The following is a 13,583-nucleotide window of genomic DNA, read 5'->3' as shown; positions in this document are numbered from 1 at the left end:
AAATGGTGTTGGGCAAATTGGACAGCCACATGCAGAAAAATGAAACTGGACCATTCTCTTACACCATACCCAAAAATAAACTCAAAATGGATGAAAGACCTCAGTGTGAGACAGGAATCCATCAAAATCGTAGAGAACATAGGCAGTAACCTCTTCGACATGGGCCATAGCAACCTCTTTCAAGACATGTCTCTAAAGGCAAGGGAAACAAAAGCAAAAATGAACTTTGGGGGCTTCATCAAGATCAAAAGTTTTTGCACAGAAAAAGGAACAGTTAACGAAACCAAGAGGCAACCCATGGAATGGGAGAAGATATTTTCAAATGACACTACAGACAAAGGACTGTTATCCAAGATCTATAAAGAACTCCTCAAACTCAATACTCAAAAAACAGATAATCACATCAAAAAATGGGCAGAAGACATAAACAGACACTTCTTCAAAGAAGTCATACAAATGGCTAACAGACACATGATAAAATGTTCAACATCACTAGCTATCAAGGAAATACAAATCAAAACCAAAATGAGATACCACCTTACACCCGTTAGAATGGCAAAAATTAACAAGATAGGAAGCAACAAGTGTTGGCAAGAATGTGGAGAAAAGGGAACCTTCTTACACTGTTAGTGGGAATACAAGCTGGTACAGCCACTCTGGAAAAAACAGTATGGAGGTCCAAGACACTAAAAGTAGAGCTACCTTACAACCCAGAAATTGCACTGTTGGGTTTTTACCCCAAAGTTATAGATGTAGTGAAAAGAAGGGGCACATGCACCCCAGTGTTCAGAGAGAGCAGCAATGTTCATGATAGCCATGTAGAAGGAGCCAAGATGCCCTTCAATAGATGAATGGATAAGGAAGATGTGGTTCATATATACAATGGAATATTCCTCAGCCATCAGAAAGGATGAATACCCACCATTTGCATTGACATGGATGGAACTGGAGGGGGATCATACTATGTGAAATAAGTCAAGCAGAGAAAGACAATTAACATATGGTTTCACTCATACATGGAACATAAGGACTAGCGTGGAAGACCACAGGGCAAGGGAGGGAAAACTGGGAAGAAATCGGAGAGGGAGACAAAGCATGAGAGACTCTGGACTCTAGGAACCAAATTACAGGGTTATAGAAGGCGGGGAGGGGATGAGGTAATGAAGTGTTGGATATTAAGGAGGGCACATGTGGTGATGAGCACTGGGTGTTATATGCAACTGATGAATCTTTGAACACTACATCAAAAACTACTGATGTACTATATGCTGGCTAATTGAATATAATAAAAAATAATTTTAAAAAATAAAAGAAAATAAAGAACAAACTGCTTGATATTTGAAAAAAAATTACATATCTTGGAACCTTCAGTATTCCAAGTGAAGTTTACCAAATATGGAAAAAAGTAAAATAAAAAGAAAATATTTTTTTAAAGTTATAAAAAATATGAATGCATGGAAAAAAATAAAAGTTCACAAAAGTCATCCTCGCTTATTTTTAAAAAGTTAAAAATAAAAATATTAAATAGGTCTTAGATATAGTAGAAACTTGGAAAAATCAGAGATTGAAATAAAAAATCTCATATACTATCATAAACATTAAGAAATATTGCTTATTGGGAACCTGGCAGGCTCAGTTGGTTAGGCCTCAGTTGGTTTGGCTCAGGTCTCCCTGATCCCAGGATCCTGGGATCGAGTCCCACATTGGGCTCTCTGCTTGGCAGGGAGTCTCCATCTCCCTCTGCCTGCTGCTACCCCTGCTTCTGTGTTCTCTCTCTCTGTCGAATAAATAAATAAAATCTGCAAAAAAAACACCCCAAATTATTGCTTATTGCTTTTGTTTATTATTGTTTAATGTTAGTAAGGAAAACAACTGAACTATTATAAACATTTTGAAATTTATGTTGGGTGTAAAGTCTAGGTATCCACAAAAAAACCCAAAAAGTACAGAAAAAATAAATATATAAATGTGATCTTGGACACCATCCTTAACATCTCTCAAAGATACATATAAAAGATAGTTGAACTAAATGACTGTCTGATTGTTCCTAGTTTGTATTTCTTTTGTAATGCAAGAAATTTAGAAAACTTTTTTTTTAAGAAAACTTTTTAAAATGCTGTCTTCTCATCACTAATAATTGTTGAGTGTGACTGATAACAGATGTTGAACTGTAAAATTACTGGTTAAACATGTCCCTAAGAACCAGTTAAATATAGGCATTTGTGTTTAAGCCTATTTAAGTTTAAGCCTATTTGCTAACATTCTCAAATAATTTCACTATTTATTAATGTCATAAAATCTAAGGGGATAAAACCCCTCAAAACTTCTTACCTAAGCTGTAAAAATACTGTCTGTTACTGTTACAGCAGGGAAAGAAGTATAGATAATAGTAAATAGGACAAGTTGATAAATATGTTTATGATAGTCATTTTCTAGTGTTTAATATTACCTTTTTAAAAATATCTTGTGGGTGCCTGGGTGGCTGTCAGTTAAGGGTCTATCTTCAGCTCAGGTCATGATCTCAGGGCCTTGGAATTGAGCCCCATCTCAGGCTCTCTTCTCAGCGGGGAGTCTGCCTCACCCTTTTACTCTCTCTCCCCTACCCCCAAGTAAATAAATAAATAATCTTTAAAAAAAAAAAAAACTCTTAACATGAAAATATAATTAATGCATCCTTACCCATTTAAAAAAGCCAGTGCAGGGTCACTTGGGTGGCTTAGTTGATTAAGTGTACTACTCTATTTTGGCTCAGGTTCTGATCTCAGGACCTGCATTGGGCTCTGCGCTGAATTTGAGATTCTTTCCCTTTCCTTCTCCCTGCCACCAACCCACCCCCCCCAGCTTGTGCACATGCCCACTGCTCTCAAATAAATACATAAATAAAATCTTTTTAAGAAATACGAATACACATTTTATTTGATCTTCTTGATCTTTTCCTTTCTAATACTTGCACTGCAGGTACCTTGTATTATTCAGTGACCCCAGGGCATCACCCTGAGCACTCTATGATGATTTGTTTCCCTGACATCGGGGCAATGCCTTACATCTGGAAAATGGTTGGTAAATGATTATGGAAAAAATACTGTTCTTATTACCACACATGGTCTTAGGATTTGTAATAGACCATTAATTCTAGTGGGTAGCAGAAAATTTGTATTTTTGGAATTCAACTGGAATTCTTTACGCAGGGACTCCTGGGTGGCTCAGTAGGTTAAGTATCTCATGTGGTTTCAGCTCAGGTCATGATCTCTGGGTCTTGAGATCCAACCCCCAGGCTTGCTCCACACTCAACACTGAGGTTGCTTGTGTGTCTCCCTCTACTCCTCCCCCAGCATGTGCTCTTGTGCGTGCATTCTCTCCATCTAGAAGAAGTAAAATCTTCTTTTTTTTTAAAGAATTATTTACTATGAAGCTTCATTTTCAGTTGTCATTTGTATAGTAAAACAGGCATATATCCACATGTTTTTATAAAATGGAACCATAATACTTCTTACTGATTTTTAGCTTCTTAAAGCTCGACTTTATTATTTGACTCATGACTGAAAAACCACTTATATATTTATATTTGATATAATTAAGTAATTTTGTACATAAAAAATAAAGTTTTAAATAGCTTTGGTATCCAGGTATTAGAAATTTTATTAAAGTTCAAACTGATAATACTAGTTTCCATAAGAAATATTCATAGAATCTGTAGTCAGAATATCATTTGTATCAGAGTTCTCTAATGCTTTATTTAATGTTCTTTTTATTTTAGGTGAAGCATCTCCTGGAGGCATTCCACAGTATAAAGAAAGGATGTCATCTATTACCCATAGTCCTGAAATAATGGATACATCGGAACTACGGCCATTTTCCAAACCAGAAATAGCACTGACAGAAGCTCTTAGGCTTTTAGCTGACGAGGATTGGTAAGTTCACCATCCTTACTTTAAAACTAAGCTGAGGGGGTACCTGGGTGACTCAGTGGGTTGAGCCACTGCCTTCGGCTGGGGTCGTGATCTCAGGGTCCTGGGATCGAGCCCCACATTGGGCTCTCTGCTCAGCGGGGAGCCTGCTTCCCCTTGCCTCTCTGCCTACTTGTGCTCATTCTCTCTGTCAAATAAATAAATAAAATCTTTAAAAAATAAATAAATAAAATAAAACTAAGCTGAGTTCCAGAAGTTTCCTGAAAAATTTTTATTAAAAACTTTGAAACATTGCCTATTAAAATAGTCATAGAAATTATTATTATAGTTCTTAGTCTGAGTTTTTTTCAGCTTATTAATGTAACTGAACTCTGGTCCTAATAGCACTGTTTACTACCAGTTATAACTTATATGTAAAAATAGAGTTTAGCTTTATTATGGATTACATAAACCTTTTGGTACTAAAATACAAATCTCACCTTTTCCCTAAGTGTTTCTCTGTGAAATCCATCCTGTAACAATCCTGAAAATACTTATCTGTTACTAGCATAACTGCAGCAGCCACGTAGCCCAGCCCACTTGGAGCATATACTGGCTGTACTTGTCCCATTTCCTTCCCTACTCCTTCAGTATCTCTCTCCATTCCCATCCTCCATATCCTCAGTTTTACTTCTACTAAACCATATTCATCAATATTAAAATGTGCTATAATATTCCCTGTTTTTTAAAAAACCTCCCTAAACTGCACATCTTCATATTTCTTTTATTCCCCTTTTTTAGCCAGGTCCTCGAAAAGGCTGACTCATTGTCTACTTTTTTACCTTATATTCTCTTCTCAGCCTTTAATTGGCTCTCAATCCTCCCTACCGTGACAACCACATCACTAAAACTATGAAAGTTGTCATCTTGCTGAATCTACATTGGTTATTTTTAGTGGTCATGTTAGCCTTTTAGCAACATTTGACACAGTCGACACTCCCTTCTTTCTGATTTTACCATTGAAAAATCAAGTTTCTTGGTTGTTTTCTTGTTTTAGTATGTTCTTACTCCTTTTCTTTATTTGACTTCAAAATGCTCCATGCTTGAGGCATTCTCTACCTACATTTATTCCATAGATCCAGGCTGGCAATCATTTTCTGTAAAGAGCCAGTTAGTAAATATTTTAGGCTTTGCAGGCCAAATGTCTTTATCACAACTCCTCCACTTTGCAGTTGTCATGTAAAAGCAGCCTTAGTATGAAAACAAACATGTATAGCTATATTCCAATAAACTTTACTTATAAAAAATTCTGATGGGTCCAGATTTAGTCTGTGAATCATAGTTTGCCAACCCCTTTTCTAAATGATTACGTTCAGTTGAATGTATGTTTCGATGTATGTATCTTCTTGACCTCTAAACTTAACATCCATCAGCCTGTTTGACATTTTCACTTTGATGCTTACTGACATTTTAAATTTAATATATCCAAAACAGAACTCTTGATTTCCTACTTCCTCCCAAGATGGGTTAACAGGCATAAGATTTGCCTATACATCTGAAAAAACTAAAGAAATAATACAAAATACATGAAACAGTGGTTTTCAAAATATTCCTCACTAGGCAGTGTAAATTAGTGATACTTGAAAGACAGGAAACAAATAAGGTGAACTCTGTAATTGCCCTGGCTTAACTTCCTGCACAGTTTCCAGGTTATAGCTCAAAGAAGAGAATACTATGTAAATACCAGCAGAGATGGAAATGGAGCTGGGTGTTTGGGGGATGCCAAGGTAACTAGAGTTTGCAAGGCAGAGTGTCAGAGAGGATGGAGCTTCACAAAGAACTCTGGAGACCTTCAGAGAATTCTTCTCAAATGTTTAGCTGAATACTAGTCAGGCCATAAATGTAAATAAATTACCTGAAACCAGAGCTAGAATGAAGTTACAGGAAACAATCCCTGAATACTTTTGTTCCCATCAGCACATGGAAAACCTCATAATTCACAGGCCATCAAGTATAAAACTCAGAAGAGTTTTGCTTCTTAGTGTGGAAAAATAAACCTTAGGCTAAAGACTGGTTTGGCCCAGCCCAACAGAGCATAAAAGCAAGGCCTAAAAGGATCACACTTATCAAATAACCTAACTCTATCCCAGAGCAAAGGTCAAAAATAATTTTGGAATACAGAAATATCTCAGGTAAGATGGATAATGACTGACATCCATAAAAAATTACCAGGCATGCAAAGCAGCAGGGAAATACAACCCATAATGAGAAGCAAAAAAGGTAACTATTGAAACTAATCCAAAAATGATACAGATGATAGAATTAGTAGACAAGGACATTATAGCTATAGTTATAATTCTATTGCATGTGTTGAAGAAACTAGAAGAAAGACATGAACAGAGAATCAGCTGTAGGAGGACCTGCAAACCTTTTGCTATATAATGTAACAAGATTGAGGGAAATAATATCCCCTTACATTAACACTAAAGGGGAGGGTATTATCAGGTGGTATATACAACGGTACAGGAATCATGGGTGCCATCTTAGAATTTTGTATTTCACATTAGGAATAAAAAGGGCCATTCTATAATGATAATGATAAAAAGGTTAATTCATCAGGTGATCCTGATTTTATTTATCATAGAGCTTCAGAATACATTAAGCAAAAACTGGTAGAACTGCAAGAATAAATAAATAAATCCACAATTATAGTTGGAACTTCAACAACCATCTCTCATTAATTAATAGAACTAGAAGAAAGAAAATCAATGAGGATATAGAAGGCTTGAATGACATGATTGACCTAATTGGCATTTATAAAATAATCCACTTAAAATAACAGAATTTACATTATTTTTGAGTCCATAAGGAACATTTACCAAGAAAAATATTTTGGAACATAGAATAAGTAATTTAAAAGGATTCGGATTGTACAAATTTTGTTCTCTGACTATAGTGGAATTAAATTAGAAGTTAGGAACCGATACCTGGAAAATCTCTAAATGTCTTGAAACTAGCACTCTTAGAAGCAACCCATGGATCTAAGAAAGTAAATCAGAACATGGGATTCCTCCCCATAAAACCCTCCAGTGACCCCTTAGAAAACTAGGGAGGGGGGAGTTAACTTTTTTATAGCTTACAAAGTCCTTCATTTTCTGTCCCTTGCCTCTTTCTATACCCTCATCCCCTACCAAGGGGATGCTGTGCCTTATTTATCCACTCTAGCCATCTGAACACCCAAGCTCATTTATGTTTCGAGACCTTTGTACTTAACTCTTTAAACATTCTTCCAGCGACTTCTTTCTCACTTCATGCAGGTATCTGTCAAATGTCATCTCCTCAGAAAAGCCCTCTTTCAGGATTTTAACTAAAATAGTGTTCTTTTCCTCATCTTCTTATACTGCTTTATTTTTAATATTGCTACCTGACCTTATATTTTAACACTGCTTTTAGCAATTTGATTTTGATGTTCCATGTTGTACTTGTTTTGTTTTATCCTGTTTGGGGTTTGTTTTTAGATCTGAGAGTTTATTGTTTGGATCAAATTCAGAAAAAATTTTAGCCACTTTTTCTTAATTTCTTTTCCTGCCTCCCCTCTCTCTTGACTGTACTATCTGTTATTTGTATGTATAGAATTGGATTGTTTCTGCATTTAAATTAATTATAAACTGTTTTATGTTTATTCAAAAAATGAGAATTTTGAACCAGACAGCTATTTAAATAGGTTTCCTTTTGTTGCCTTGGATTCTTGGTTTTTTTCTTGTCTCTGAGTTTTCCATAATTCATTCAGGGAATTTAAATGCTTAAAAAAATGACTGCCATCAATATTACCTAAGGAAATGTTACAATATTACTAAGGAAACTCATTTTGGCTTACATTTTCCAAACCTATAAGGTGAAAATCATCAATTTAGAAATGTTATATCTAAATCTCACTTGAATCCCACTCTCTTGTTAGTATCCACCTACCCTTCAGCTGGCTCATTAGGTCAGCTAATGAAAGAAAAATACAAATTACAGAACTATCTGTTACTGGTTTTCTGTTACTGGATTATATATTTTCCAATAAGGTAGTTTCTTTTCTCCTTCCATTTTTGTTTTATTGCTTCCCTTACCTTTTGTTTGCCATTCCTTTCCCTCTGTTTTCTGTAAAGAATATGTCATTCTTATCACTAGAGAGGAAATATTCCTTTTTATTTACAAAACATGAACTTAGTATGACTATCAGTGGTGATTTTCACTCTTAAAAGATCTTTTGCATCATGAAAGAGAACTATTGGAGCAAATAAAACTTTACATATTTTTTTATTTGAAATTCCTAAATGAATGGAAAAATAAGCAAGATCTCCTCATTACAGTATTTCATGCACACAAATGAAGACATCTGAGATCCTGTTCCAGTTGAGACCCATTTAATAAACTATTTGCCATTTCTTTCTTTTTCCTATAGGGAGAAGAAAATTGAAGGACTGAATTTTATTAGGTGCTTAGCTGCTTTTCATTCTGAAATATTGAACACAAAGCTGCATGAAACAAATTTTGCAGTAGTTCAAGAGGTAAACTTATTTTCCACTGAGTTAAGGATTGTTTGGATAACAAAGAATAAATATGCCACATTTATTTATTTAAAAAAATACCTCTGTACTAGGGGCATCTGGGTGGCCCAGTTAGTTGAGGGTCCAGCTCCTGATTTCGACTCGGGTCATGATCTCAGGGTTGTGAGACTGAGGCCCACATGGGCCTCCATACTGAGGGATGAGCTTGATTAAGATTCTCTTTCTCTTTCCTTCTGCCCCTCCCCACCTCTTTTTTCTCTCTCTTGGGGCGGGGGGGGGGGGGGAAGAAAGAATAGTCTATACTAAGTGATTAAAGTAGGCTTATATGTAGTTATAAGTAGATCCTGTTTGGGGCTTCTGGCTGGCTCAGTCAGGAGAGCATCCAACTCTTGATCTCAGGGTCATGAGTTCGAGCCCCAGGTCGAGGATAGATTTTACTTAAAAAAAAAAAAAATAGCTCATACCTTACTTTTAAACTTTAAAAAATTTTTCATTAATGTTAATTTTTAGGACGTAAGATAGTATGTATTAAAGCATGTTACTTTAATAGTAAGTTTGGTTTCAAAGTCATTGTTACTGATTTTCTTTCAGAATATCAGCAAAATGTACATTTTGGAAATTTTTTTTAGGTGAAAAATTTACGGTCTGGAGTTTCTCGTGCTGCTGTGGTCTGTTTAAGTGATCTTTTCACTTACCTGAAAAAGAACATGGATCAAGAACTAGATACTACAGTAAAAGTTTTGTTGCACAAAGCTGGAGAATCAAATACATTTATAAGAGAAGATGTTGACAAAGCATTGAGAGCTATGGTCAGTAATGTAACTCCTGCACGTGCAATTGTTTCTCTTATCAATGGAGGACAAAGGTAATATTCAAAATAATCTTGATACGTCCTTAAACTAAAAATGCAGGGGCACCTGGCTGGCTTAGTCGTTAAGCATCTGCCTTCAGGCTGCCTCAGGCCCTGCATCGGGCTCCCTGCTCAGTGGGAAGCCTGCTTCTCCCTCTCCTACTCCCACTGCTTGTATTCCCTTTCTCACTGTCTTTCTCTCTCTGCCAAAGGAATGAATAAAATCTTAAAAAAAAAAACACTAAAAATGCAGTTGTTTGCAGTCTGCGATATAAGAAAAACACAGACAAACTTCAGTATTATTTCAGTCAAAAAATAATTCCTATGTGATAAACATCATATTAGGTGCAGAGCATATAAGGAATAATAATAGTCTTATTCTAATAATTTTACTTCTATTCATAGATCTGGAACTAAATAAATGTCAGTGATTATGAGTTTTGTTTTGTTTTTAACTTTTTGAGAATGGATAACTAATGTAATTTGTCATTTTAGCTTTCAGGGATGATTGTTGAGGGCTAAGAGTAGTTTAATCATTTAACTTTAAAGGTATATCTTTGGTAAATAGTTCATACATCAACTTCGTTTCAATTGATCATGTTTTCTTGTAGTCATTTACACATTGCGGTAAGAAGATGTACAGCCCAGCATTTAACAGATGTGGTGGAATTTATGGAACCAGAGCGTATTTTATCTGGAACAAAGGATATGGCTGACCGCATATTACCAGCTGCTGCTAAGTTTGCTCAGGACAGTTCGCAAGAAACCAGGTGAATAGCTGCTATTGATATTTGCTGTATCTGTTAGGATAAGGGCTTAAAAGTAGGCAGCAAAGGCTAAAAAAGAATAAACAATTTTTTCTAAATGGAAAAGTGGGGTCCCCAGGGATTTGTGCTGGGGGTGGACTTATTTAACCAATTTGTAAATGATCTTGAGGGAGTGCACAGTGAATTCTCCAAATTTACAGATGACACTACATACTTCTGGGTAGTGAGATGCCATGTCACAGGGATGAACTGCATGAAAACGGCACAAGACTATATGAGTTCAAAAAGTGGCAGAAGAACTTCATTGTGGGCAAACGTAAGGTAATGCATTTAGGGGAAATGATGTATTTTCCAAGCAATCAGGTGAACTCGAGGATATATGTGCACATGAAACACAGGAAGCGAAATGGATAACATATTGTCCATATTGTCTCCTGAAACATGAGATAGCTGCACTTAGAAAATCCCATAAATTTCTGATTGTTGTAAAACAATTCTGTGAAGGTTAAGAACAGTCAGAGAAAAATGTAAAAGATGTAGGTGGTACATTACTGTATTGGTAACATGGAGTTTTTTTTTTTTACGTTAATTCTGTGCCTAGTGTGGGGCTCAAACTCACAAACCCAAGAGCAAGAGTCACATGCTCCTCTAACTGACCCAGGTGGGTGTCCCTCATTCTACTGGTCACAGAAATTTTGGATATAGTCAAGAGTCTAGGTTCAATTCCTAATGCCAAACATTTTTTGCCCTTAAACAAATTACTTAATGTCTAATAGCCTAGCTTTCCTCGTTTGTAAAATTAGGAAGGTGGGACTAGGTGATTGATAATGTCCCATACAAAACCTAAAAATTTATGGCAGTTAAATATGAAGCTAGATTAAATATGAAGCTAGATTAAAAGTGGGAGGGATGGTCCTGAGTTCATAGAGACTAAAGTAAAGGAGGATATAAAATTATTAATGTTTTAAGACAAAGATATCTGTGACTTTAGGTAACTGGAGTTAGTCTTAATGGAAATCATTATATCAGAAACTATTATTGAAAGCTAATGTATTCACTTTCTATTGCTGTGTAACAAATTACCACAAACCTAGTAGTTTAAGGTAATACAGACTTTTTTAGCTTATTGTTCTTTAAGTTAGAAGTCTTACATGGCTCAACTGCTTTCTCTGCTTGGGGTCTCCCAGGGTTGAAATCAAGGTGATGATAATGCTGAGCTCTTTATCTAGAAGTTCTATAGAAGAATCTGCTTCCAAATTCATTTTGGTTGTTGGCCAAATTCAGTTCCTTGTAGTTATAGGACTTAGGTCTTTTTTTCTTTGCTGGTTGTCAGCCAGGGTCCTCTCTCAGCTCCTTAAGATCACCCAAATTCCCTCTTGTGCAGCCCCCTCCATCTTTAAGCCAGCAACAGTATGTTGAATCCTCCTTGTGCTTAGAAGGTTTCTGATTTTCTCTTCTGCTACCAGCCATAGAAAGCTCTCTGCTTTTAAGGATGAGTATGATTAGATTAGGTCTACCCGGAAAATCTCTGTATCCTAGAGTCAACTCTGCCATATAATATAACATAGCATAACATAATCTTGGAAGTTATATCTCATATTTACAAATTGCAGGTATTAAAGCAGGACATCTTTGGGGAGCCATTTTGGACAGTAAAGTTCAAATCAATTTAGGAGGCTTTGGATCATAATAAAGTAGTTAGGACAAAAAAAGATTCGCAATGGTTGTTCTGTGTACATCTTAACCTTTGCTTAATGACATAGTAATTCTTAATCCATTTTGTCATTTCTTGATTTTTTTTTTCATTTCTTGATTCCTTATTTGAAGTTTTAAAATTATAAAATGGTTATAGCTTTCAGTTTTACTATTTCTCACATTTTAGTGTCCCTATTGCTTGTTTGCTTGTTTTAGCCATTCTCATATCATTAGGGCCTGTGTTGGACCTACAGTCCTTAGTGTTCTGGGCTAAAAGTTATAATCATCTTTGAAACTGTAGCTGACTATGAACTACTTATCAAGGTGTAACCTTATTTTGATTCTGAGGAAAGAAGAGTAATTTTCTGATACTACCTCTTTCTATAATTTTGTTAAAATCAAAGGGGCCTGGTTGATACCTGAGATCATTCTGTACTCTCTCCCTACCCCCAAGACTTACCTTCTCTTGTTCTTCCTAGTCCACATATTCCAAGTTGTAGGAGAAAGCATAATTATAATTGATTTTAGGACCATGCGTCTTTGAAGAATAATAATATGGTGTAATTATAAGGTACTATATGAACCCTCTATCCAAAAATATCTTCAATACCCATTTTTATGATATCTGTGGTTCTGCTATCAGAATGATATCTTGGCTTAAGGTTTTATCCTAAAAAGAATTATTTCTTTTAAAAAGAATTAATTTTAAACTTATATACTACCATTAAAAAAATGTAGTTTGGAGAGCATTACACACTCATTATATATCATCCATGATTTTCAACTGACTTTGGGTATGTTTTAGGTAGCAGAGAATAGGTTTTGAAGAATTGGAACCAGGTAAGTTTTGGCAGGGGGGAAAAAAAGAGCGAGGGTAAGAAATATAGGAAATACAAAACCTAGGGAAGATTGACTTAGGTCAGAACACTTCTCAGCAACAACCTCTTGCCCAGTGAGCAAGGAGTCCAGGATAAAGAGAGACTTCTCCTAACTCGAGTTCTGCCAAATACCAGCCTTGATATGGACCCAAGGGTGTCTGAAAAACAACTCAAACATTTGGCTCTCCAAAAAGAGATTTGAAGATTTGAAGCTATGTCTCTTTTTAAAGTGAGGGCAAGGAAAATGCCATACTCCAATTCAGATAGTATAACTACATTTCAGTGACTTGTTTAAAATAGGGATGTTGATGTTGACAGGTTTTTTTCTATTGAAAAAAATATTGCATCTAAGGATAGAAACTGAGTTTGTTAAGGTATATATAATTATTTGTATATTTCTCAAATGTCTATAGGTACTATGGTCGAAAGATGCTTTTCCTTATGATGTGTCATCCAAACTTTGATAAAATGCTTGAAAAGTATATCCCATCCAAAGATTTGCCATATATTAAGGAATCTGTTAAGAGCTTACGGCAAAAGGTATGTGGAAAAAGTTTAATTTGTAAACATCTTTAAAAGAGAGGTACCAGGAAACTAAAGGTAGCAGTAATTGCTTCTTTGATTATTTCTGTTAACCATTCAGAATATAGCTACAGTAGCGTTTCAACAACTGCAGTTGAATAAGTTGCAGTAGACATTCATAGTGTCAGTAAGAGTTCATTGAACAGAAGCTTGATATTTGGTAGAATATAATGTAGTTTATTGGAGTTAGGTACATCACTTCATTTCTTTAACCTGAGATTTTTGTTTTTATAGGGTAAGGTTAGTGATGTTCATCATGCTTGGTCCCTGCTTTATTTACCTTGCCTATTCCACTGTTAGAGTTCCTATCACACTGCAGAACATTGATTGGGAGGTCTTTGAGGGGAAGCCCCATATCTTATTTAATC

General features: G+C 35.6%; 1 protein-coding gene across 3 annotated transcripts in view; it reads left to right on the top strand.

Annotated features, from left to right (window-relative positions):
- TOGARAM1 (TOG array regulator of axonemal microtubules 1) overlaps nt 1-13,583 on the top strand; it is a 79,320-nt gene that overhangs the window by 50,627 nt on the left and 15,110 nt on the right. For 2 of the 3 annotated variants that reach the window (XM_032871206.1, XM_032871205.1), the window contains 5 exons: nt 3,758-3,911; nt 8,338-8,443; nt 9,073-9,308; nt 9,905-10,063; nt 13,047-13,173. In XM_032871206.1, coding sequence (XP_032727097.1) covers nt 3,758-3,911; nt 8,338-8,443; nt 9,073-9,308; nt 9,905-10,063; nt 13,047-13,173 — 782 coding nt within the window. Of the gene's footprint in view, nt 1-3,757; nt 3,912-8,337; nt 8,444-9,072; nt 9,309-9,904; nt 10,064-10,260; nt 10,374-13,046; nt 13,174-13,583 lie in introns of those variants that run through there. The other variant, XM_032871207.1, reaches the window with a different exon arrangement.

Source organism: Lontra canadensis, unplaced genomic scaffold (assembly GCF_010015895.1).
Source record: "Lontra canadensis isolate GAN:19392208 unplaced genomic scaffold, GSC_riverotter_1.0 scaffold42, whole genome shotgun sequence".
Lineage (NCBI taxonomy): Eukaryota > Metazoa > Chordata > Mammalia > Carnivora > Mustelidae > Lontra > Lontra canadensis.
The sequence above is the reverse complement of the archived record's forward strand: the minus strand, read 5'-3'. Positions and strand labels throughout refer to the sequence as shown.